Raw genomic sequence first — 23,511 nt, forward strand, 5'->3', positions numbered from 1 at the left:
CTCTCTTTTGCTTGAGGTCTTAGTCTCACCCTCTTCTTTTTTCTCTCTCATTTTTCTCTCTTTCTCCATTTCGGTCTCACTATTTCTTTTCTTCTCAATCTCACATTCACTCTTGCTTTTCAGCTCAATCTCACTTTCACTTTCACTCTCATCTTCACTCTTGCTTTTCAGCTCATTCTCACTTTCACTCTTCCTTGTTTGCTCAATCTCCTTTTCACTTTTTCTTTTTTTATCACTCTCACTTTTACTCTTTCTTTTTTTATCACTCTCATTTTCACTCTTTCTGTTTTGAGCAACCTCACATTTCAGCTTCAATTGATCCCCATGGACCTGTGTTGGAGTTAAAGGAGCAAGTTTGATTGTTTTTCCATCTTTTTCAAAACCGTACATGTTCCTTAACCCATCATGGATCACCTTCCTATCATACTGCCATGGCTTCCCCAACAAAATATGACTAGCATGCATAGGCACTACATCACAAAGCACCATATCCTGGTATTTCCCAATTGAAAAAGAAACTAGCACTTGCTTATTTACCCTAACCTCCCCACAATCACTCAACCAGTGCAACATGTATGGTCTAGGGTGTTTCAAGGTACGTAAATTCAATTTCTCAACTAAAGTAGTGCTAGCTAAATTAATACAACTCCTCAAATCAATGATCATACTACATACCTTGTTGTTGATGTGGCATCTAGTATGAAAAATATTCTCACTCTTCTGCTCTATATCATCCATCTTAATTTTTGTATTGAGTGCATGCCTGGTAACAAGAGAATCACCATACTCTTCATTCTCATACCCATTTTCAACACTAAACTCGGGACGCCTCCTATCTCTCCTGCCATGAAGATTTCTAATTACCACATCTTGATGATCCATCCTATCCCTCACTTCACCCAATACTAAGTTCAACTTCTCAAACTGTTGTTGCATGACTTGCAACACAAAGGATGTGTTATCTACCATCTCCTTTGGTGATGAGTCACTCCTATGAGACATCATAATGTGCTGCACAAAAAGAATGTTAGTGAAAAACCTCACACACTCCCTTACGTGTTTACACTTAAATAATGACACTCCACTCGTGTGTAACTCTGAATTGGCTTTTTACTCGATAATAATCTCACACTCTCTTGCCTTTTACCTCAAGAGTTTTCCCACTCAAGTTCATTAAGAACTAGTTGAACTAAATCAAGACAATACAACCTTGTATTATCCCAACTAGTAATTAGATCCAGGAAACAAGAACAAGAGAAACATGAAGGAATAAAAATGACACGAGAATCAATGAAGTTATACGAATGAAAGACTAACAATAAGACAATATACCAACTTGAGTGATGTATGCAGCAGCCCCTTTGATCATAAGGTTTAATCAACAAATTTCTTTCTTTCTCTTTGTTGTAACTATGTAGCAACTTTGAATATGCTACCTTCTCTTTTCTTCATCCCCTTCTTTTTTTTTTTCGTTTTTTTTTTTTCGAATTTTCTTTTCTTTTTTTTTCGAATTTTCTTTTCTTTTCTTTTCCTTTCCTTTCTTTTCTTTTCTTTTCTTTTCCTTTCTTTTCTTTTCTCTAATTCATCCACAAACAGCAATAGTCAGTTGTGAAAACCAACCAATTGAATTCAAATACACAAGCATGGACAATGAAGTATAAGAGAATCAATGGAACGACACTCCAAGCAATTGACAAACTTAGAGATGCAGACCTAGAATTTTGAAACCCTAGGTGATGCAAATTTCAGCCAAATCCAAAACCCTAACAATTTCGGCAGCCTACTTTTTGTTTCTATTTTTTTTTTTTTTTGGCAACCCTAGAACAATGAAGCCCTAGAATTAAATTTAAGAATGCTAAAAATTGAAAGATAGAATCAGACCTGATTGGAAACCTTGCTCTAAATACCAAATGATATGAACCCGCGGGAATGAAATCCCTTGAACCCACAATCAATTTGAAAACTCCCCAAGAAAGCCAAAATCAAGTCAATGGATGGAGAACCTAGACCCGATGAGAACTCGTTTCAAGAACCTAGATTATATTAAAATCTAGACCCGTTGAAGAACCCGTCTCAAGAACCCAGATTACAAAGGAGGAACGCCACAAAGGTTGTGATTTACCTTTGATAAGTTCAAAAGTTCAATTAAGAACAAGAGGAGTAAAACTCAACTCACAATGAATAAATTCATCAAATTTCATAAACTTCATAATCTGATTAGAATGAGGCTACATAGAGTATTTAAAGCAAAACCTAATGAAACCCTAGCCAAAATAAACCCCCATCTTCCAAAAGTGCCCCTGGATGAACAGTGCCGCGGCTACAGTGCCGTGCTACAGTACTCGGCTACAGTAACCCTAACCCTAGTTCAATAAAATAATAACTTTCCCAACATGCCCTTGTATAGGCTCCCTTAAGTCCTTCTCATAATAAATTCAATTATTCTAAACTATTAAAATAAGTTCTTTAAATGAATTAAATAAGTTGAAACCCTTCAAGAGTCCAAAGCCTTTAAGTCTTGTCGTTGCCCTCTTCCGTAGCTGATCAAATGAATTAAAATTGGATCTTCATCCTTCAAGCCCCATCTTGAATGTTGGGCTGTTGCTAAACTTGTCCCAAATGGATTACATCAATCCTTGCATTTTCTCATTGATCTTCTTGGCCCATCTAGAAGTTGCAAATGATCTTTAAGACTAGACCCATCTTGGTTCCCATCACATGCTCTGTTTCAAGGGTATGATAGATCAACGTTGTGTGCACTAAGAGCAAAAAATTCATACATAAACGTTTTATTCATAATAAGAACAAAAGTATAGACAATCATTCAAAATGTTCAGAAAAAGGTTTACATCTAAGTTACAAACAAATGAGGGTAGTTAGTCCTCATGACATCTTTTCGTTCTCAAGTTGCTTCTTGAAATTTAGGATTGTTCCAAAGCACTTTAACTAAGGGTTTCTTCCGATTCCTTTGCTCTTGCTCTTTCCTATCCACAATCTATATTGGCCCTTACTCATAAGTCAGATTAGGTCATAACCGAATACTGCTAGGTTCCATTACAACGGCTGGTCTTTCACCGAAACTCTTCTTCAAAGACGATATGTGAAAGACATTGTGCATTCCTTGCATGTCGACTGGTAGACTTAATCGATAAGTTACTGCACCAATCTTCTCTACCACTTCAAAAGGTCCAACATATATGGGGCTCAACTTCCCCTTCTTACCAAACCGCACAACTCCTTTAATGGGTGTAATTTTCACGTACACCCAATCACCTATAGAAAACTCTGAATCTTTGTGTCGTCTATCAGCATAACTTTTCTATCAACTTTGGGCCACTTTCATTCTTTCTTGAATCACTGCCACTTGCTTCCATACAACTTGCCAATATTTAGGTCCCAATACAACGGTGATCGACACTTTCTTCCGTATTGTGCCTCATAAGATGTGATTTGTATTGTAGCTTGGTGTAATGACACGAGTTTGTCTAGACTTGGCCTTTAGAATTCGTTCTAGAATGCCATGGCATTTTTAGGAACCTTAGTTACTTTGGAACATCTTAGAGTCTCTGATTTGGTAACTTGAGCCGATGAGGAGAGTGACCATTATGAAATCTAGGTCCAATGACTTTGGGCCCATGACCCAAATCTTAAGTCACTAGTGCAATGTGCCATGAAAATGTTACACATTGACTCTAGTCTTGATAGTGGGTTAAGGGGGAGAGAGAGGTGTAGGAAAGCTCCAAGAATGGCTTGCATGCCTAGCCTATTGTCTTGCCCAAAAAATTCGAGTTCCAAGGTAGATTTCTTGGGAAGGAAAGCTTAGACAAGTGAAATAGAGATTTTCTAGATGATTTGCATGGAAAATTGAAAGGAGGCACATAGGATTTCAAATTTGGACAGTTTTTGCCAAGTGTCAAGCATGCACTAAGTTTCTAGAAGAATATGTGAAGAGACTTTTGTATCAAGGATGAATATGCCCTTTTGGGTTTCGGCTAGCACACTCCCAAGCACCTCATTCACTTGCCACTTGCCACTTAGTTTATTTTTGGACCAATGACACATGAAAGGTCACCTACGGAAGGAGCACTAGGAAGTTGAAGCATCCACTTGGGAAAAGAAGAAGGAGTGGACGGCTAGGGCTATGGCATGATGGGAACCAAGGTGGGCCTAGTCTTAAAGATATGTTGCAAGTACCAGATGGGTCAAATACAAGTTCAAGGGCTTAAACGATGAAGATTATGCTTTGATTCATTTCATAAGCTATGGAAAGGGCAACAACATGACTTATAGGCTTTGGACACTTGAAGACTTTCAACTTATTTAATTAATTTCAAGGACCTATTTTATTTGCTTAGAATAATTGGGTTTATGCCTATGCAAGGGCATATTGGGAAAGTTATTATTTTATTGAACTAGGGTTAGGGTTACTGTAGCGAGTTACTGTAGCTCCGTACTGTAGCCGCGGCACTGTTCATCCAGGGGCACTTTTGGAAGATGGGGGGTTTATTTTGGCTAGGGTTTCATTATGTTTTGCTTTAAATACTCTATGTGGCCACATTTTAATCAGATTATGAAGTTTATGAAATTTGATGAATTTATTCATTGTGAGTTGAGTTTTACTCCTCTTGTTCTTAATTGAACTTTTGAACTTATGAAAGGTAAATCACAACCTCTGTGGCAATCCTCCTTTGTAATCTGGGTTCTTGAGACGGGTTCTTCAACGGGTCTAGATTTTAATATAATCTAGGTTTTTGAAACAAGTTCTCATCGGGTCTAGATTCTCCATCCATAGACTTGATTTTGGCTTTCTTGGGGAGTTTTCAAATTGACTGTGGGTTCAAGGGATTCTGTTCCCGCGGGTTCATATCATGGCACATGCCCAATGCCACTTGTAATCCATGCCAATGGTCACTTGTGGGGAAAATGAAGAGGCGTATGATGTTTTACCAAACTACCCTTAAAGAAATATTCGCTTGCTTAAGGAAAGGAAAGGCATAAAGGGGAAGGAATGGAATTTCGGCCAAGGGAAGAGAAACCCTACATGCAACCCCCAAGATGTCCCTTCCCAATACAATCCAAGTGGGGAATCCTATGAGGCATTTTCGGCAAAAGAGAAAGGGGAAGAAGAAACCTATGCCACCTGTCATCCATGTAAGGATTTTGGAAGCAACAAAGGAGGTAAGTGAAGGGTCTTCTATAAAAAGGAAGGGGTACACGCCAAGGGTCTTTTCCTTTGCCATTTTTTTTCAGAAATTGCATGAACTCTCACTCTCTCCACCCCATTCTCAGATGTTCACTTGAAGGTTCCCTCACTTTCTCATATTTTCTTTCCAGCCAAACAAGGAGGATCATTTCAAGAAAGGGAATTTCGGCACCTTCAAGGATAGACAAGGTAAGGATCGGTTTCCTCTAGCTTTTCACACGAATGCCACTTTCCCAATCCAAAAATGAGATTCAAATCTCATATTTTCTTTCCAGCCAAACAAGGAGGATTCAAACCTTGAAGCCGATTAGTATGGGGGAGTTCATCCTCCATGTTTTTTACCACCACATGTATATTTGCTTACCTTAGGTTTTGTTTTACTTCATGAGTGAAATGAAGGGGTTTTAACCAAAAAACCCTAGAAGCCGAGTAGTTTAAGATCAAGTGATGCCCTAGAAATCCACACACACACTCAAGAACATAAGATAGGGTTTTTAGTTACTCTTTCTAATATAATATGTTTGGATTTACAACTTGCTAGTATTTCTTTACGCGGGTTTTCTTGTAAGTATACATTCAACTTACTCTTGGTTAACGCTTGTATATATTTGTGTAAATCCTTTCACTGTTTTGGTTGTTTGTTTGCTATCTCTTGATTGTTGATTGAGTATGCTAATATGATCTTGAGTAAATCTATAGAAGGAATTATATGCTTTGGATTTGTGATGAAAATGGCATGAAATACTCCCATAAGTTTCGGTTTTAACTTGATGAAGGTTGATGGTTTATGCAACATGATGTTTCGGTTTGAACATGTCTTGGAAGTTTTGGACCTTGGTAAAAAACCTATGATTCCATATTTTGCTTCACTATATCTTGATTTCTATATTATATGCTTGAAGTTTGGAACAAGTCTAAGTGATGAATCTTCATATTTTTGTGCCTATGAGTTTCGGCCTCAGCAAGATCTCTTGGTTCCATGTATGTGTTTTGATATTTCATATGGTTTATGTTATCATGCTGTGAAATGAACATGTTATGGTTGGTTATTTCATGCATTTTGCATGTCTTATGTCAAGTGTAAGTAAGCATGTTATAAGTCTCATGTCACATGGATTTGGGGAAAAGTGTTTTCAAAGAAAGTGTTTTCAAAAAGTGTTTTCAAAAGAAAATGTTTTCATAGAAAAGAGTTTATAAGATTTATAATGACCCCAAGTGCTAGGGCAGGGGAATGTCCTAGTGGAACTCCTCTGTCCACTCTGGAGTGCTTAAAAATGGAGTGGTAACCCCTGGGTCGACAAAGTACCATCAACGAGTCTCAAATGACTTATTTTCAAAGGATATCAGAGCGAGGAAGTGCCTAACTCTAGTGGGTGAATGAGGCATCTAACCCGATGAAGTAAGGTCGAGTTAATATGAATCTCCGTTTATGATGTATTCATCATGGTGTACGGACCGTTGATGGTGTGGTAACTAGTAGGAACACACTGTGCTAAGGGGAACCGAGTTGTATCCACCCTTTGAATAAGAATATAAGTGTATGTGCTAAGGATCACTTAATGCAAATCTTGTGATACGTTCTGATAAGGCAAGTTCTAATTAAGTTCACGCGATTAAGGAAAAGGTTAAGAAGTTTTTTTGAAAAACTAAAGTCTGTTACAAGTCATTTGAAAATGGTCAAGTGTACAAGTCAAGTTCTGGTCAAAGGCATAAGTCAAGTACTTGTCCATGCACACATTTCATGATATACCTTTTGTATACTTTTGTTAACTATAGTACATTGTGTGATTACTTGCTGAGATTTATTGAAATCTCATTGTGGTAGTTTCCACTACCATTCCCCAATCGAAATGGTAGAAGTTGTGAGAAGTATAGTAAACGATCACCATGACCAAGAGAAAGAGAATGGCACCACCTCCTCCGAAGGGGATTGTGCTTAAGATGGCTATGAATTGGCTCGAGCTCGCCATCCTAGAGCGACTAGAGGCCATCGACCTGGAGATCACTGGTATACTTGAATTCATTGTGGAGTTCAAGCAACGTAACAACCTGGACAAGGATAAGGATTTGGAAAAACGTGTGAAGTCTGAGTCTTCTTGAAGAGTATGGGAACTTAAGTTATTCTGTGGAAGAAAAAAAAGAGAAGGAAAACAGTACTTATGGTATGTTTTGAGGAGGTCCCATGTTTTGGGAGTTTTAAACTACAATCTATGGAAATGGGGATATTATATCGTTATGATACATGTTTACGTTTTGGACAATGTTTGGGATATGATATTAGTACGGTGCCATGTGCCTTGCAATTACTTATTACGTTGCTTAGTTTATTCGACTTTTGTTATTTTTCCCTGCTATGTTATTACTTACTGCTAGTGTACTTTGGTGCATAGTATATTATCTGTCATATATGAGGGGTGTGTAGCCTTGTGTTACTTGTCCCAGCATCTCAGTCACCGTCCAATCCCACACGTTTTCCTAAGCTCGAATCCAGAGGAAGACGAAGATAGACCCATAAGATTGCGAGTTCAAGAGAAGGAAGTTTATTCTTCTTTAAGGAAGGGATTGACCCATGCTGGTTTTGTGCATTTTCAGGAGAAGGAAATCATGGTTTGAAACCTGCGTGGGAATACATCTCCGAGAGGTGGGGATCAGGAGATTGGGAATCCTCCAATGGAAGGGGGACATGCTATAATAGAAGCCATTCGCCGGATGACTGAGGTGGTACGCACACAGATGGAAAAAGGATAGAATGCTAGACAAGTACTGCCCAGAGGGGAACAAGGATGTACATACGAGAAGTTCATGGTGCATTGATACCCGAATTTTGTTGGGAAGGAAGGACCTTTAAAGGCTAACAAGTGGCTCATGGATCTAGAAAGAACCTTCAAGGTTAGTAGATGCTCGGAAAAGCAGAAGGTTCAGTACGCAGGTCACATGCTCCAAGGAAAAGCTGAAATTTGGAGACACACCAAACGACAACTTTTGGCCCAAGAATTCGGAAATCTGACTACACTTAATTGGGATCGATTCAAGACGGAGTTCGATAATCGTTTCTTTCTAGAAACGGCTATACAACAAAAAGCTTTGGAGTTTGCAAGCTTGTCCCAAGGGAATATGATTGTCGATCAGTATACTGCTCGTTTTATGGAAATGGGGAGGTTCGCGCCTCATTTGATTAGTATCGAGAAGATGCAAGCAAGGAAGTTCCAGGATGGTTTGCAACTTCGTATCTGAAACCAAGTAGCATGCCTACAGATAGGAAATTTCCAAGAGTTGGTCAATGTAGCTTCTATAGCAGAGGCAGAGCAACGGAGACTAATCGTACAGGCTCAAGTGGATAGGAAAAGAGGATTTCCTTACTCATCAGGAAGTAGTACGTGGAAGCGAAAGGCCCCTGTAACTCGAGGCAAAGGAAAGGGAATGGTAGTCAGGAAGTCAACACCCATCACTCCACCACCTTGTCGCCAATGCGGGAAGAGGCATAGTGGAGAATGTCGTAGGGCCTCAGGAGAGTGTTTCAGATGTGGTCAAACTGGCCATATGATCTGGGATTGTCCGCTGATTACGCCTGGAGGAATGTCAATGCCAAACGCTAAACCCAAGACTGCAACAAAAGCCAAGATTTATGCCATTACGCCAGGAGAGGTAGAGCACGAAGCTGATGAGACGGCAAATGCAAGAGTGATTACTCTTAACATTTCCAACTTTGCCTTAATTCATAGATAGATTGTGGGAATCTTATGTAATTATAGTTACTCTCTAGGTAAAGTTAGATTGAAGCAGTACGTGGTATGTGCTTTGTTTGATTCCGCAGCATCGAGGTCTTTTATCTCTAGTAGATGCATACGACAATGTGAGCTTGAAGCTGAGCCAATGCCTTAGAAAGTTTTAGTAGCTATTTCAGAAGGGAAAGTAATCTGTTGCACAAGTGTAGTTAAGAATTGCCAGTTGGAAATCACAGACTTAGTCTTAACCGCAAATTTGATTGTCTTCCACTTGATGGAATTTGACCTAATCTTAGGAATGGACTGGTTGTCTAGGCATTACGCCCAAATAGACTGTCAAAGGCAGGAAGTAGTATTCAATCTAACTGCACGAGAATGGATCTGTTCTATGGGTGAGACTGTTCGAATTGATTTGTCTACAGTAACAGGTGAACAAGTCAAGAAGTATTTAGTGAACGGGGAAAACGTTTATCTAGTAATGATGATAGACGTCATGGTAGGATCTAAAGAAATCCAAGGAATCCCTGTGATTGAGGATTTTCCTAGGGTCTTCGCCGACGAACTACCTGGATTACCCCCAGATCGAAGGCCAAAATTTGTAATCGAGCTTGAACCGGCCACAACCCCAGTGCATAAGGCACCCTATCGAATGTTCCCAACAGAGTTGAAAGAGCTTAAAGTGCAAATTGAAGAGCTTCTAGTGAAAGGTTTTATCCGACCTAGCTCATCGTCGTGGGGAGCACTGGTCTTGTTTGTTAAGAAGAAGGATGAGACTCTTAGGATGTGTATCGATTATAGGGAATTGAACAAGGTGACTGTCAAGAATAAATATCCCTTGCCAAGGATAGACGATATGTTAGATCAATTACAAGGAGCTGCGATTTTCTCAAAGATTGATCTACGTTCCAGATGTCACCAACTCAGAATCAGGGAGTAAGACGTTTCTAAGGCTGCTTTTCAAACTTGCTATGGACATTTCGAGTTCTTAGTCATGCCTTTTGGGCTGACAAATGCCCCTACATCATTTATGGAATTGATGAATTGGATTTTCTGGCAGTAATTGGACAGTTTTGTAATAGCATTCTTAGATGACATATTGATCTACTCCCATGATGAGGAAGAGCATAAGAGGCACTTGAGGATTGTACTCAAGATATTGCGAGAACATCAATTGTATGCCAAACTTAGTGTGAGTTCTGGCTCCGCTAAGTGAAATTTTTGGGACATGAGATTTCTATCAAAGGAGTGGCAGTGGACCCTACCAAGATTGATGTTGAAACGGAATGACAAAGGCCAACTAATGATCAAGAAGTATGTAGTTTCCTTGATTTGGTAGGATACTATCGAAGGTTTGTAGATGGGTTTTCTAGACTTTCTAGCCCTTTAACGGCTCTGACAAGGAAGAAGGCTAGATATGTATGCATTAAGCAGTGTGAGAAGAGTTTTCAAGAATTGAAGAAGAGGTTGACTTTGGCCCCAGTATTAGCACTACCAGAACCTGACAAGCCCTACGTAGTCTACAGTGATGGCTCTAAGATGGGTTTGGGATGCGTTCTAATGCAAAAAGGAAGAAACATTGCTTACGCTTCGCTGCAGCTCAAGGATCATGAACGAAATTATCCTACCCACGACTTGGAATTGGCAGGGTAGTTTTTACACTAAAGATTTGGAAGCACTATTGTTACGGAGAGTAATGCGAAGTGTGTATGGACCACAAAAGTCTCAAGTACCTGTTTAGCCAGAAAAATCTGAATATGAGGCAACGGAGATGGGTGGAGACCATTAGTGATTATCAGTGTGAGATTAAATATCACCCCGGCAAGGCTAATGTTGTAGCTAATGCACTTAGCTATCAGTCTTAGCAAGATTGAGGAATCTAATAATTGGAGATCCACCGCAAGATGCCATTTTTGGAATAGTACAAGAGTTCGTATCTGTGATTGAAGAAGAAATCCTGGAGGGACAACATAAAGAGGAGACACTGGAGAAGTTTTGACAGAAGATTTTGAAATCAGAAGGTCCCCAATATTTCTCTATTGGAAGGAATGAGATGCTCTTTTATAAGGATAGGAAAGTGATTCCTAACAATGCTGAACTGAAGGAAAAGATACTAAGGGTGGCTCATTGCACCCCTTACACAGCACACCCTGACAGTACAAAGAGGTACCAAGATTTGAAAGGTCAATTTGGTGGGATGGAATTAAGAAAGAAGTAACAGAGTTTGTGGCAAAAGGCTCCATCTGCCAAATGGTAAAAGCTAAACATCAGAGACCGGCAGGTGAACTACAATCATTGCCTATCCCAGAGTGGAAATGGGATGATGTGTCGATGGACTTTGTAATCGGTCTGCCAAGGACATCTTCAGGAAAGAATTCGATATGGGTTATAGTCAACCGATTGACTAAGAGCATGCATTTTCTACCCATTAGCTAACACATACTCTATGAAAAAACTCTCTCAAGTATATGTTAAGGAAATTGTCCGATTGCATGGAGTACGTAAAACCATAGTATCGAACCGAGATACCCGTTTTACTTTAAGATTTTGACAGAGCTTGCATAAGATGTTAGGCACTCGTCTAAATTTAGAAGCACTTATCACCCTTAGACGAACAAACAGACGGAACGTACAATCCAGACTTTGGAAGACATGCTGAGAACATGCGTTATGGAGCTATGTGGTGATTGGGAGAGTCACCTAACTTTGGTGGAATTTGGCTACAATAATAGTTTCCTGACTACCATTCAGATGACACCTTACGAGGCTTTATATGGAAGAAAATGCAGATCCCCGTTGTATTCAGAAGAAGTGGGGCAAAGGAAAATGCTAGGACCTAAATATTTAAAAGAAGTTAATAAACAAGTAACCATGATTTAAGAAAGAATGAAAGTAGCCCAAAACAGGCAGAAGAGCAATGCTAATAACTGACGTAGGAGTCTGGAGCTTGCAATAGGGTATACCTCAAAGTATCACCCCTGAAAGGAGTCGTACATTTCAGTAAAAAGGGAAAGTTGAGTCCTCGATACGTAGGACCTTATGAGATAATCAAAAGAGTCAGTCCAGTGACTTACAGATTGGATTTGCTAGCAGAGACGCAGGGACTACATAATGTGTTTCATGTGTCAACCTTGAAGAAGAGTTTTGGAGAAAGACGATCAGTAGTAATGGAGCCCGGCAAGATTCGGCTTCAACCCAATTTGTCTTATAAGGAATGGCCAGTGCAGATTGTTGACTGAAGGAACAAGAGTTGAGGAATCGGAAGATACCTCTAGTAAAAGCACTCTAGAATAACCCGAAATTTGAAGAAGCAACTTGGGAATGAGAGGATACAATGAGAAGTGAATATCCTCATTTGTTTGTATCTTAGAACTCTTGATGTATGCGTGAATTGTTTAATATATATATATACATGTTGTGAATGTTTTGTTTTGTGTGAAATCTGTATGTTCCATGTTTGTTTGTTTAAGCATGGTAAACTTATGTACACCTACCAAACCCTTTAAACAGGGGATGGCACGATCTAGAAGGACCCCATGTATGTTTGTTTCTTCAATGGCACAGTTGAGAGAACGAAGAGAATGTCGTATCAGAGATTGCCTTAGAAGAAAGCAATAGGTGATAGCGGAATAATCGAGACAGATGGAAACATTTGAGCATCATCGCACTCATGTGATGGATGTGTACACTCGAGGAAGGCTTCATTTCTGACGAGCATTACCACATGAGAAACGATAACCGTGGTGTAGCTCAAAGGAAGCAGGAAGAAGAAATCTACGCAATTTTGACCTAGAAGCAGAATCGAGTCGCACAACGGAAGAATGCGCAAGTCGGTTTATACCATGTGAAACCTCAGATTCGTCTACAGATCGTATTTGCTTCCATGAACAAGGTCAACCAATTGAGGATACGGAGCTTGAGATAGAGCATAGGTTGAATGAAATGCAAGTCAATATGTATTTTGATTATGATTTGCAAGCCATATTTTACGTTTCACAGGATTCCGTGGCTGAGGAGGCAGATGAAGTGCCGTCATCCTCAACATCGTCCAAGAAGTCTACGGCCGCATATGGAAGAGGTAGTAGTCCGGTATTTCTTCTTATGAGTGTTTTGATGAATGGTTGCGGTGCCGATTTTGAGGACGAAATCTTTTTCTAAGGAGGGGAGGATGTGATGACCAGAGTTTGTCTAGACTTGGCCCTTAGAATTTGTTCTAGGTTGCCATGGCATTTTTAGGAGCCTTAATTACTTTGGAAGGCCTTAGAGTCTTTGATTTGGTAACTTGAGCCCAAGAGGAGAGTGACCATAGATTACTTTGTAATTGTTGGCCCTATTAAGAAACCCAGGTCCAATGACTTTTGGCCCATGACCCAAATCTTAAGTTTCTAGTGCCATGTGTCATGAAAATGTTACTCATTGAATCTAGTCTTGATAGTGGGTCAAGGGGGAGAGAGAGGTGTAGGAAAGCACCAAGAATGGCTTGCACGCCTAGCCCATTGTCTTGCCAAAAAAATTAGAGTTCCAAGGTAGATTTCTTGGGAGTGGAAGCTTAGGGAAGTGAAATATAGCTTTTCTAGAAGATTTGCATGGGAAACCGAAGGGAGGCACATAGGATTTCGAATTTGGTCAATTTTTGCCAAGTGTCAAGCATGCACTAAGTTTCTAGAATAATATGTGAAGATATTTTTGTATTGACGATGAATATGCCCTTAGGGTTTTGGCTAGCACACTCCCAAGCACCCTATTCACTTGCCACTTGTCATTTAGTTTGTTTTTGGACCAATGGCACATGAAAGGTCACCTAGGGAAGGAGCACTAGGAAGTTGAAGCATCCACTTGTGAAAAGAAGAAGGAATGGACAGCTAGGGCTATGGCACACGCCCAATGCCACTTGTCATCCATGCCAAAGGTTACTTGTTGGGAAAAGGAAGAGGCATATGATGTTTTACCAAGCTACCCTTGAAGAAATATTCACTTGCTTAAGGAAAGGAAGGGCATATGGGGGAAGGAAGTGACTTTTGGCCAAGGGAAGAGAAACCCTACACGCCACCCCCAAGATGTCCCTTCCCAATACAATCCAAGTGGGGAATTCTAAGAGGCATTTTCAGCAAAAGAGGAAGGGGAAGAAGAAACCTATGCTACTTGTCATCCATGCAAGGATTTTGGAAGTAACCAAGGAGGGAAGTGAAGGGTCTTCTATAAAAAGGAAGGGTACACGCCTAGGGAATTTTCCCTTACCCTTTTTTTCGGAAATTGCATGAACTCTCACTCTCTCCACACCATTCTCACATGTTCACTTGAAGGTTCCCTCACTTTCTTGTATTTTCTTCCCAACCAAACAAGGAGGATCCTTTCAAGAAATGAAATTTTGGCACCATCAAGGATAGACAAGCTAAGGATCAGTTTCCTCTAGTTTTTCAAACACATGCCACTTTCTCAATCTGAAAATGAGATTTAAATCTCATTGGACTTGAAGAATGATAGAACAACCACACTTTCTACCATTTTCTTGGAAGATGACTTAGGGTTTTTAAGAAAACCCTTGAAGACGATTAGTAGGGGGAGTTCATCATCCACGTTTTCTACCACCACATGTATATTTGCTTACCTTAGGTTTTGTTTTATTTCATGAGTGAAAAGAAAGGGTTTTAACCCAAAATCCCTAAAAGCCGAGTAGTTTAAGATCAAGTGGTGCCCTCGAAATCCACACACACACTCAAGAACATGAGATAGGGTTTTTAGTTACTCGTTCTAATATAATATGTTCGGATTTACAACTTGCTAGTATTTGTTTACGTGGATTTTTTTGTAAGTATACACAACTTACTCTTAGTTAATGCTTGTATATATTTGTGTAAATCCTTTTACTATTTTGATTGCTTGTTTGCTATCTCTTGATTGTTGATTGAATATGCTAATATGATCTTGAGTAAATCTATGGAATGAATTCTATATTTTGGATTTGTGATGAAAATGCCATGAAATACTCTCATAAGTTTCAGTTTTCACTTGATTAAGGTGGATGGTTTATGCAACATGATGTTTCAATTTGAACATGGCATGGAAGTTTCGGACTTTGGTCAAAAAACCTATGATTCCATGTTTTGCTTCACTATGTCTTGATTTTTATATTATATGCTTGAAGTTTGGAACATATCTAAGTGATGAATCTTCATATTTTTGTGCCTATGAGTTTCAGCCTAAGTAAGATCTCTTCGTTCCATGTATGTGTTTTGATATTTCATATGGTTTATGTTATCATGTTGTGAAATGAACATGTTATGCTTGGTTATTTCATGCATGACATTTCGCATGTCATATGTCAAGAGTAAGTAAGAATGTTATAAGTCTCATGTCACATGCATTTCGGGGAAAGTGATTTCAAAGAAAGTGTTTTCAAATAAGAATGTTTTCAAAGAAAAGAGTTTATAAGTTTTATCACAACCCCAAGTGCTAGGGTGGGATAATGTCTAAGTGAAACTCCTTTGTCCAGTCTAGAGTGTTTAAGAATGAAGTGGTAATCCCTGGGTTGACAAAGTACCATCGATAGATTCTTTTCAATGGATACCGGACTGAGGAAGTGCTTAACGCTAGTGGGTGCATAAGGCATGTAACCTGACGAAGTAAGGTCGCATTAATATGAGTCTCTATTTATGACGTATTCATCACGGTGTATGGACCGTTGATGGTGTGGTAACTAGCAGGAACACGAGGTGCTAAGGAGAATTTTGTTGTATCCACCCTCTGAATAAGAATATGAGCCAACGTGCTAAGGATCACTTGATGCAAATCTTGTGATATGTTCTGAGAAGGCAAGTTCTGATTAAGTTCACGTGATTAAGAAAAAGTCTAAGAAGTTTTTCTGAAATGCTAAATCTCTGTTACAAGTCTTTTGAAAATAGTCAAATGTACAAGTCAAGTTCTGGTCAAAGGCATAAGTCAAGTACATGTCCATGCACGCATTTCATGATATGCCTTTTGTATGCTTGTGTTAACTATGGTATACTGTGTGATTACTTGCTGAGATTTCTTCTCCATAGAATTCGAGATAACTTCTCCATAGAATTCGTGTTGGTTATGGTAAAAAAATGTGCACTCCTCGTTAGCCTATCGACTATAACCCAAATCGAATTCTTCTCTGTCGATGTCCTCGGCAAACCTATCACGAAATCCATCGACACATCTTCCCATTTCCATTCGGGAATTGGTTGTGGTTGCAACTCCTCTGCTGGCCTCTGATGTTCTGCTTTTACTAATTGGCATACTGAACATTTAGCTACGAATTCCGCTACGTCGTTCTTGATTCCTTCCCACCAAAATCTTTCCTTCGGATCTCAATATCTTAGTGCTACCAGGGTGAGCTATAGAAGGGGTGCAATGAGCTTCCCTTAAAAGCTTTTCCTTTAGTTTCAAGGCACTAGGGATTACCTTCCTTCCCTTGAAATACTTAATTCCATTCTCCCCAATTATAAAGTGCTATGGTCCTTTGCCTTCGGAAATTCTTCGGCATAGGCTTTCCAGCTTGTCATCCTTACATTGTCCTTCTTGAATTTCCTCCTCTGTTAATGAGGCAATTTCTTGCACTGCTGCTAGGACAACATCCCTTGGCAGATTTCCAATCAACAAACTCCACATTTCCACTAACAACGATGGTGATTTAGCCTAGGCCTTGTGATGGGAACCAAGATGAGCCTAGTCTTAAAGATCATTTGCAACTTCCAGATGGGCCAAGAAGATCAAAGAGACAATGCAAGGATTGATGCAATCCACCTGAGATAAGTTTAGCAAGAGGCCAACATTCAAGATGGGGCTTGAAGGATGAGGATCCTGTTTTAATTCATTTGATCAGCTACGGAAGAAGGCAACGACAAGACTTAAAGGCTTTGGGCTTTTGAAGGGTTTCAACTTATTTAATTCATTTAAAGAACTTATTTTATTAGTTTAGAATAATTGAGTTTATTATGGGAAGCACTTAAGGAGGCCGGATTGATGCAATCCACCTGGGATAAGTTTAGCAAGAGGCCAACATTCAAGATGGGGCTTGAAGGATGAGGATCCTGTTTTAATTCATTTGATCAGCTACGGAAGAAGGCAACGACAAGACTTAAAGGCTTTGGGCTTTTGAAGGGTTTCAACTTATTTAATTCATTTAAAGAACTTATTTTATTAGTTTAGAATAATTGAGTTTATTATGGGAAGCACTTAAGGAGGCCTATGCAAGGGCATGTTGGGAAAGTTATTATTTTATTGAACTAGGGTTAGGGTTACTGTAGCCGAGTACTGTAGCACGGCACTGTAGCCGCGGCACTGTTCATCCAGGGGCACTTTTGGAAGATGGGGGGTTTATTTTGGCTAGGGTTTCATTAGGTTTTCCTTTAAATATTCTATGTAGCCTCATTCTAATCAGATTATGAAGTTTATGAAATTTGATGAATTTATTCATTGTGAGTTGAGTTTTACTCCTCTTGTTCTTAATTGAACTTTTGAACTTATCAAAGGTAAATCACAACCTTTGTGGCGTTCCTCCTTTGTAATCTGGGTTCTTGAGACGGGTTCATATCACCTTGCGACTAAGGGCATCCGCAACTACATTGACCTTTCCAGGGTGATACTTAATGTAACGCCCCATCCCAGAGGGTCCGGAGGGTTAACTCATATCACCTAAAAATCATTTCAAATATTACTTTTAAAATAAACCAGAGTCTCCATAACATATTGACCTATTTGTTTAACACAGATATTCATGTTCCTACATAAGGGCATATCAGTGGTGTCTCATTGATATACATAAACTTTTCCACAATGACTAGAAATATTCATTACTCAACATACCAAAGCCACACAAAATATCAACGCTACCAAAAGACTCTCTAAAAGTCATTTTATCCTAAGGCACTTAGTCTTCTATGATGCACAAAACTTGCAAGTACTCATTTCTAATTCCCAGTTGTTGCATCAAAATTATTTGAAACATATTATGAAGATGGGGTGAGTTATCAATAACTCAGTAAGTAGAGAACATATACTAGTATGCAAACATGAGCATTTACAGATTTCAAAATACAAAGCAAAACACTTTTTATTTTCTGAATGCAGAGTCAGAACATGTTATCAAGAATTTCAGAGCGAAAGTTCAAAAGTATTCTTATTCAAAATTCCCTTGGCACAGCATAACTGAAACATCATATCAGAACAGAATTCCATTTTTAACCCCCGTGGTAGGATTGTGCAAACCCTAGCGGCCAACCGAGTAGAAACAGAATGTGAATCTTCCCCTTATCATTCTCGGAGCGTCGAGTGTGCACATAGGAAAGATAACCACTTTGTTTCCAAAGTGGGTGCACTAGAAACAGAAAAGTTGGTATCAACCCAAACAGAGGCCACAGTTTTACACCTGTGGTAGGGTCAGAGCAGAAATAGAATGTGATGCCAGAGGTTTCAGAAATCACATCTTATCATATCAGAGTACAGAACAGTTTCAGAACATAACAGAATCATATCACAAAAATATAATTTATGCACAAAATTTGATATTTGCTCTCTTTTGCACAGTTCGGAAGCAAAATGTCAAAAGCTCATGTCTACACTAGTCATGACAGAAATTCCTTATATAGAATTTCATGAATAATGCAGAACAAATAACTGAGGTCGTTTTAAAATTTTCCTTTCATAACAAAACAGGCACATTTTCAAAATTGACCTCAGTCCATTTTATTTTTGTGCAAAGGCTAGCATAGGAACCTCGCTTACCTGGACGACTTAGCTTTTTAGAATTTTCCTAAAAAATATTGAGTCGACTATAAATTGTCACCTATAAAAATAATCACGTAATTTCCATAAGTTTTCAATCAATCATGCATTTCAATATTTGAACCTAAGAACCTATTTTAAATCCTCAAAACCTAGAATTCTAATAATTCCTATAATACCACCATTTTCTAAAACCACCAATATCCACTTAATTGAATTCGTACCGAATAAGAGATTTAATCGAACAAATATTTAGGCATTTACGGAACTCAATAACGAGTAATATTAAAAAAAAATATCTAAAGTACCAACAACATATTATAAATTAATAGAATACTTAGACTACTTAAAGAATCTTATAAAATACGCCATGCAAAACTCTCTCTTAATAATAGCTTTACTTCTTTTAGTTAACAATATTATCAAAATATTTTCTACAGAAAATAATGTTTTATGAGACTTAAAACCAAAACTCATTAAACAAAATAAATAAATAAATACTCTTTATCCAAAAACACATTTCCGGAAAGTATAGGGGTAAAACTGGAAATTGAACTCAACTGTCAAGTTAACACTTTATATATCTATACAATATATATATTATGTACGCAAATCACTTATAAGAAGAAAAACCTGCTGCACACTCAAAACACGGTAAACACCCAGTGAGCGGTGACAGGGGCTTACCTAAGGAAACCGAGGCACGCGAGGAGGGGTAAGGAGCGACGGGGTTGGCTGGAGGAGCTATGGTGTCACGGCAGAAGAGCAAGAGTGCGGCAGAGCATCCGTCGAGCAGCGCTGAGCACGAGAGACAGAGAAGGAGAGGTGAGCGAGAGAGGGTGGAAAGAAGCAGATGCTCACCGTGAGGGGTTGCTACGTGCTGAGGTGGTCTATGGGTGTCCGGCGCCCTCTTCCGTGTAGGTGGTGATGGCTTGGAGTGGCTGGTGCAGTGCGGTGCAGTGCAGTAGTTCAGTGGGTGGATCTCTGTTTTGGGTGGCTAAAAATAGGGGAAAAATTGTTGGGTCTTCCGTAAGAGGGGTGGCCCACGGTGGTGTTAACCGTGGCGGTTTTCGTGAGGTGGGATCACAATGTGGTGGAGCTCTCGGTGGAGGGTGAGTGCAACGGCTTATGGTGGTTGAACTACTCAGTTTTTCGGATATCACAAATAGAGAAAGTGATATGAACCCGCGGGAAAGGAATCCCTTGAACCCACAGTCAATTTGAAAACTTCCCAAGAAAGCCAAAATCAAGTCTATGGATGGAGAATCTAGACCCAATGAGAACTCCTTTCAAGAACCTAGATTATATTAAAATCTAGACCCGTTGAACAACCCGTCTCAAGAACCCAAATTACAAAGAAGGAACGCCACAAAGGTTGTGATTTACCTTCGATAAGTTCAAAAATTCAATTAAGAACAAAAGGAGTAAAACTCAACTCACAATGAATAAATTCATCAAATTTCATAAACTTTATAATCTAATTAGAATGAGGCTACACAGAGTATTTAAAGCAAAACCAATTGAAACCCTAGCCAAAATAAACCCCCATCTTCCAAAAGTGCCCCTGGATGAATAGTGCTACAGTGCCGCGCTACAGTGACTTGGCTACAGTAACACTAACCCTAGTTCATTAAAATAATAACTTTCCCAACATGCCCTTACATAGGTATAAACCCAATTATTCTAAGTAAATAAAATAAGTCCTTGAAATTAATTAAATAAGTTGAAAGCCTTCAAGTGTCCAAAGCCTATAAGTTATGTTGTTGCCCTTTCCATAGCTTATGAAATCAATCAAAGCATAATCTTCATCGTTTAAGTCCTTGAACTTGTATTTGGCTCATCTGGAACTTGCAACATATCTTTAAGACTAGGCCCACCTTGGTTCCCATAATTAATGATAATGCTTATGAAATTAATGATAATGTTATTAATATTTTTCCCTTTGATCCAGGTGGAGATTTGAGGTCGAATACTTTTGAGGAGAGGGGGAATGATGGGAACCAAGGTGGGCCTAGTTTTAAAGATATGTTGCATGTTCCAGATTGGCCAAATACAATTCAAGAGCTTAAATGATGAAGATTCAGCTTTGATTCATTTGATGAACTATGGAAAGGGCAACAACAAGACTTAAAAGCTTTGGGCACTTGAAGGCTTTCAACTTATTTAATTCATTTAAAGCACTTATTTTATTAGTTTCGAATAATTGGGTTTATTGTGGGAAACACTTAAGGGGGCCTATGCAAGGGCATGTTGGGAAAGTTATTATTTTATTGAACTAGGGTCAGGGTTACTGTAGCCTAGTTACTGTAGCGAGGCACTGTTCATCCAGGGCACTTTTGGAAGATGGAGGTTTATTTTGGCTAGGGTTTCATTAGGTTTTCCTTTAAATACTCTATGTAGCCTCATTCTAATCAGATTATAAAGTTTATGAAATTTGATGAATTTATTCATTGTGAGTTGAGTTTTACTCCTCTTGTTGTTAATTGAACTTTTGAACTTATCAAAGGTAAATCACAACCTTTGTGGCGTTCCTCCTTTGTAATCTGGGTTCTTGAGACGGGTTCTTCAACGGGTCTAGATTTTAATATAATCTAAGTTCTTGAAACGAGTTCTCATCGGGTCTAGATTCTCCATCCATAGACTTGATTTTGGCTTTCTTGGGAAGTTTTCAAATTGACTGTGGGTTCAAGGGATTCCTTTCCTGTGGGTTCATATTATTTGGTATCAGAGCCAGTTTTCCAATTAGGTCTGATTCTATCTTTTAATTCTAGCATCCTTAAATTAATTCTAGGGCTTCATTGTTCTAGGGTTACCAAAAAAAAAATAGAAACAACAAGTAGGCTGTCGAAATTCTTAGGGTTTTGGGTTTGGCTGAAATTTGTGTCGCCTAGGGTTTCAAAATTCTAGGGTTTCCTGCATCTCTAAGTTTGTCAATTGCTTGGAGTGTCGTTCCATTGATTCTCTTCTACTTCATTGTCCATGCTTGTGTGTTTGAATTCAATTGGTTGGTTTTCACAATTGAATATTGCTGTTTGTGGATGAATTAGAGAAAAGAAAAGAAAAGAAAAGAAAAGAAAAGAAAGGAAAAGAAAAGAAAAGAAAAGAAAAAAAGAAAAGAAAAGAAAAGAAAATTCAAAAAAAAAAAAAAGAAGAAGAAGAGGAAGAAGAAGAAGAAAAGAGAAGGTAGCATATTCAAAGTTGCTACATAGTTTCAACAAAGAGAAAGAAAGTTTTTGTTGATTAAGCTTTTATCATCATAGGAGCTGATTACATCTTTCTGGTATAAATTACTCTTTCCCTCGTATAAATTCCTTGAGTCTCGTGTCATTTTATTCATTCCTTGTTTCTTTGATCTATATTACTGGTTGCAATAATACAAGGTTGTGTTGTCTTGATTTAGTTCAACTAGTTCTTAAAGAACTTGAGTGGGAAAACTCTTGAGGTAAAAGGCAAGAGAGTGTGAGATTATTATCGAGTAAAAAGCCAATTCAGAGTTACACACGAGTGGAGTGTCATTATTTGAGTGTAAACACGTAAGGGAGTGTGTGAGGATTTTCCACTAACATTCTTTTTGTGCAGCACATTATGATGTCTCATAGGAGTGACTCATCACCAAAGGAGATGGTAGATAACACATCTTTTGTGTTGCAAGTCATGCAACAACAGTTTGAGAAGTTGAACTTGGTGTTGGGTGAAGTGAGGGATAGGATGGATCATCAAGATGTGGTAATTAGAAATCTTCATGGCAGGAGAGATAGGGGGCGTCCCGAGTTTAGTGTTGAGAATGAAGGGTATGGTGATTCTCTTGTTACCAGGCATGCACTCAATACAAAAATTAAGATAGATGATATAGAGCAGCAGATTGAGAATATTTTTCATACTAGATGCCACATCAACAACAATGTATGTAGTATGATCATTGATTTGAGGAGTTGTATTAATTTGGCTAGCACTACTTTAGTTGAGAAATTGAATTTACGTACCTTGAAACACCCCAGACCATACATGTTGCACTGGTTGAGTGATTGTGGGGAGGTTAGGATAAATAAGCAAGTGCTAGTTTCTTTTTCAATTGGAAAATACTAGGATATGGTGCTTTGTGATGTAGTGCCTATGCATGCTAGTCATATTTTGTTGGGGAAGTCATGGCAGTATGATAGGAAGGTGATCCATGATGGGTTAAGGAACATGTACAGTTTTGAAAAAGATGGAAAAACAATCAAACTTGCTCCTTTAACTCCAACACAGGTCCATGGGGATCAATTGAAGCTGAAATGTGAGGTTGCTCAAAACAGAATGAGTGAAAATGAGAGTGATAAAAAAAGAAAGAGTAAAAGTGAGATTGAGCTGAAAAGCAAGAGTGAAGATGAGATTGAGAAGAAAAGAAATAGTGAGACGGAAATGGAGAAAGAGAGAAAAATGAGAGAGAAAAAAGAGGAGGGTGAGACTAAGACCTCAAGCAAAAGAGAGAATGAGTTGAAAAATAATTGTGAGGTCGAGAGTACAAAAAAAGATGAAGAAAAAGAGAGTGAAAAAGAAAAGGATAGTGGAAAGAAAAGAGAGTGTGAAGAAAGTGAGAGAAAAACAAAGAGAAAAGTGAGTTTTTATGCTAAGGCAAGTCTTAATCATAACGAACTTAACGTATGTTTGTCTAGTATTGTTGTCTCTTTGTTGCAGGGTAATGAGGTCGTGTTTCCAAGTGGTATATTTAGTGGATTGCCACCCATTAGGGAGATAGAGCACTACATTGATTTTGTGCCAGGTGCAACAATTCCTAACCGACCTTTCTTGGAAGAATATGAGTCATTGACACACTTAAAGGGACAAGGTAAGTTG

At 38.8% G+C, this 23,511-nt stretch overlaps 2 protein-coding genes across 2 annotated transcripts in view; both read left to right on the forward strand.

The window, feature by feature from the left end:
- The first annotated feature begins 8,068 nt into the window (after nucleotides 1-8,068).
- On the forward strand, nucleotides 8,069-8,929 carry LOC109000418. The gene is made up of 2 exons (XM_018977285.1): nucleotides 8,069-8,417; nucleotides 8,490-8,929. The coding sequence occupies exons 1-2, from the start codon at nucleotides 8,069-8,071 to the stop codon at nucleotides 8,927-8,929; spliced, it is 789 nt and encodes a 262-aa protein (XP_018832830.1).
- A 297-nt stretch (nucleotides 8,930-9,226) lies between these two features.
- The window catches only part of LOC118344015, a gene marked incomplete at its 3' end in the record, with an annotated part of 33,092 nt that continues 18,807 nt past the window's right edge, over nucleotides 9,227-23,511 (forward strand). The window contains exons 1-4 of the mRNA XM_035683748.1: nucleotides 9,227-9,861; nucleotides 9,997-10,101; nucleotides 10,278-10,574; nucleotides 12,675-13,014. Coding sequence (XP_035539641.1) covers nucleotides 9,227-9,861; nucleotides 9,997-10,101; nucleotides 10,278-10,574; nucleotides 12,675-13,014 — 1,377 coding nt within the window. The remainder of the gene's footprint in view (nucleotides 9,862-9,996; nucleotides 10,102-10,277; nucleotides 10,575-12,674; nucleotides 13,015-23,511) is intronic.

This window comes from Juglans regia, chromosome 12 (genome assembly GCF_001411555.2).
Source record: "Juglans regia cultivar Chandler chromosome 12, Walnut 2.0, whole genome shotgun sequence".
NCBI lineage: Eukaryota > Viridiplantae > Streptophyta > Magnoliopsida > Fagales > Juglandaceae > Juglans > Juglans regia.

Bases quoted from the DNA above. Each gene is read 5' to 3' on its own strand.
- LOC109000418 (XM_018977285.1), top strand. From the start codon at position 8,069: ATGGATCTAGAAAGAACCTTCAAGGTTAGTAGATGCTCGGAAAAGCAG. The intron at 8,418-8,489 runs GTTTGCAACTTC...TGGTCAATGTAG, and splicing joins AGCAAGGAAGTTCCAGGATG to CTTCTATAGCAGAGGCAGAG.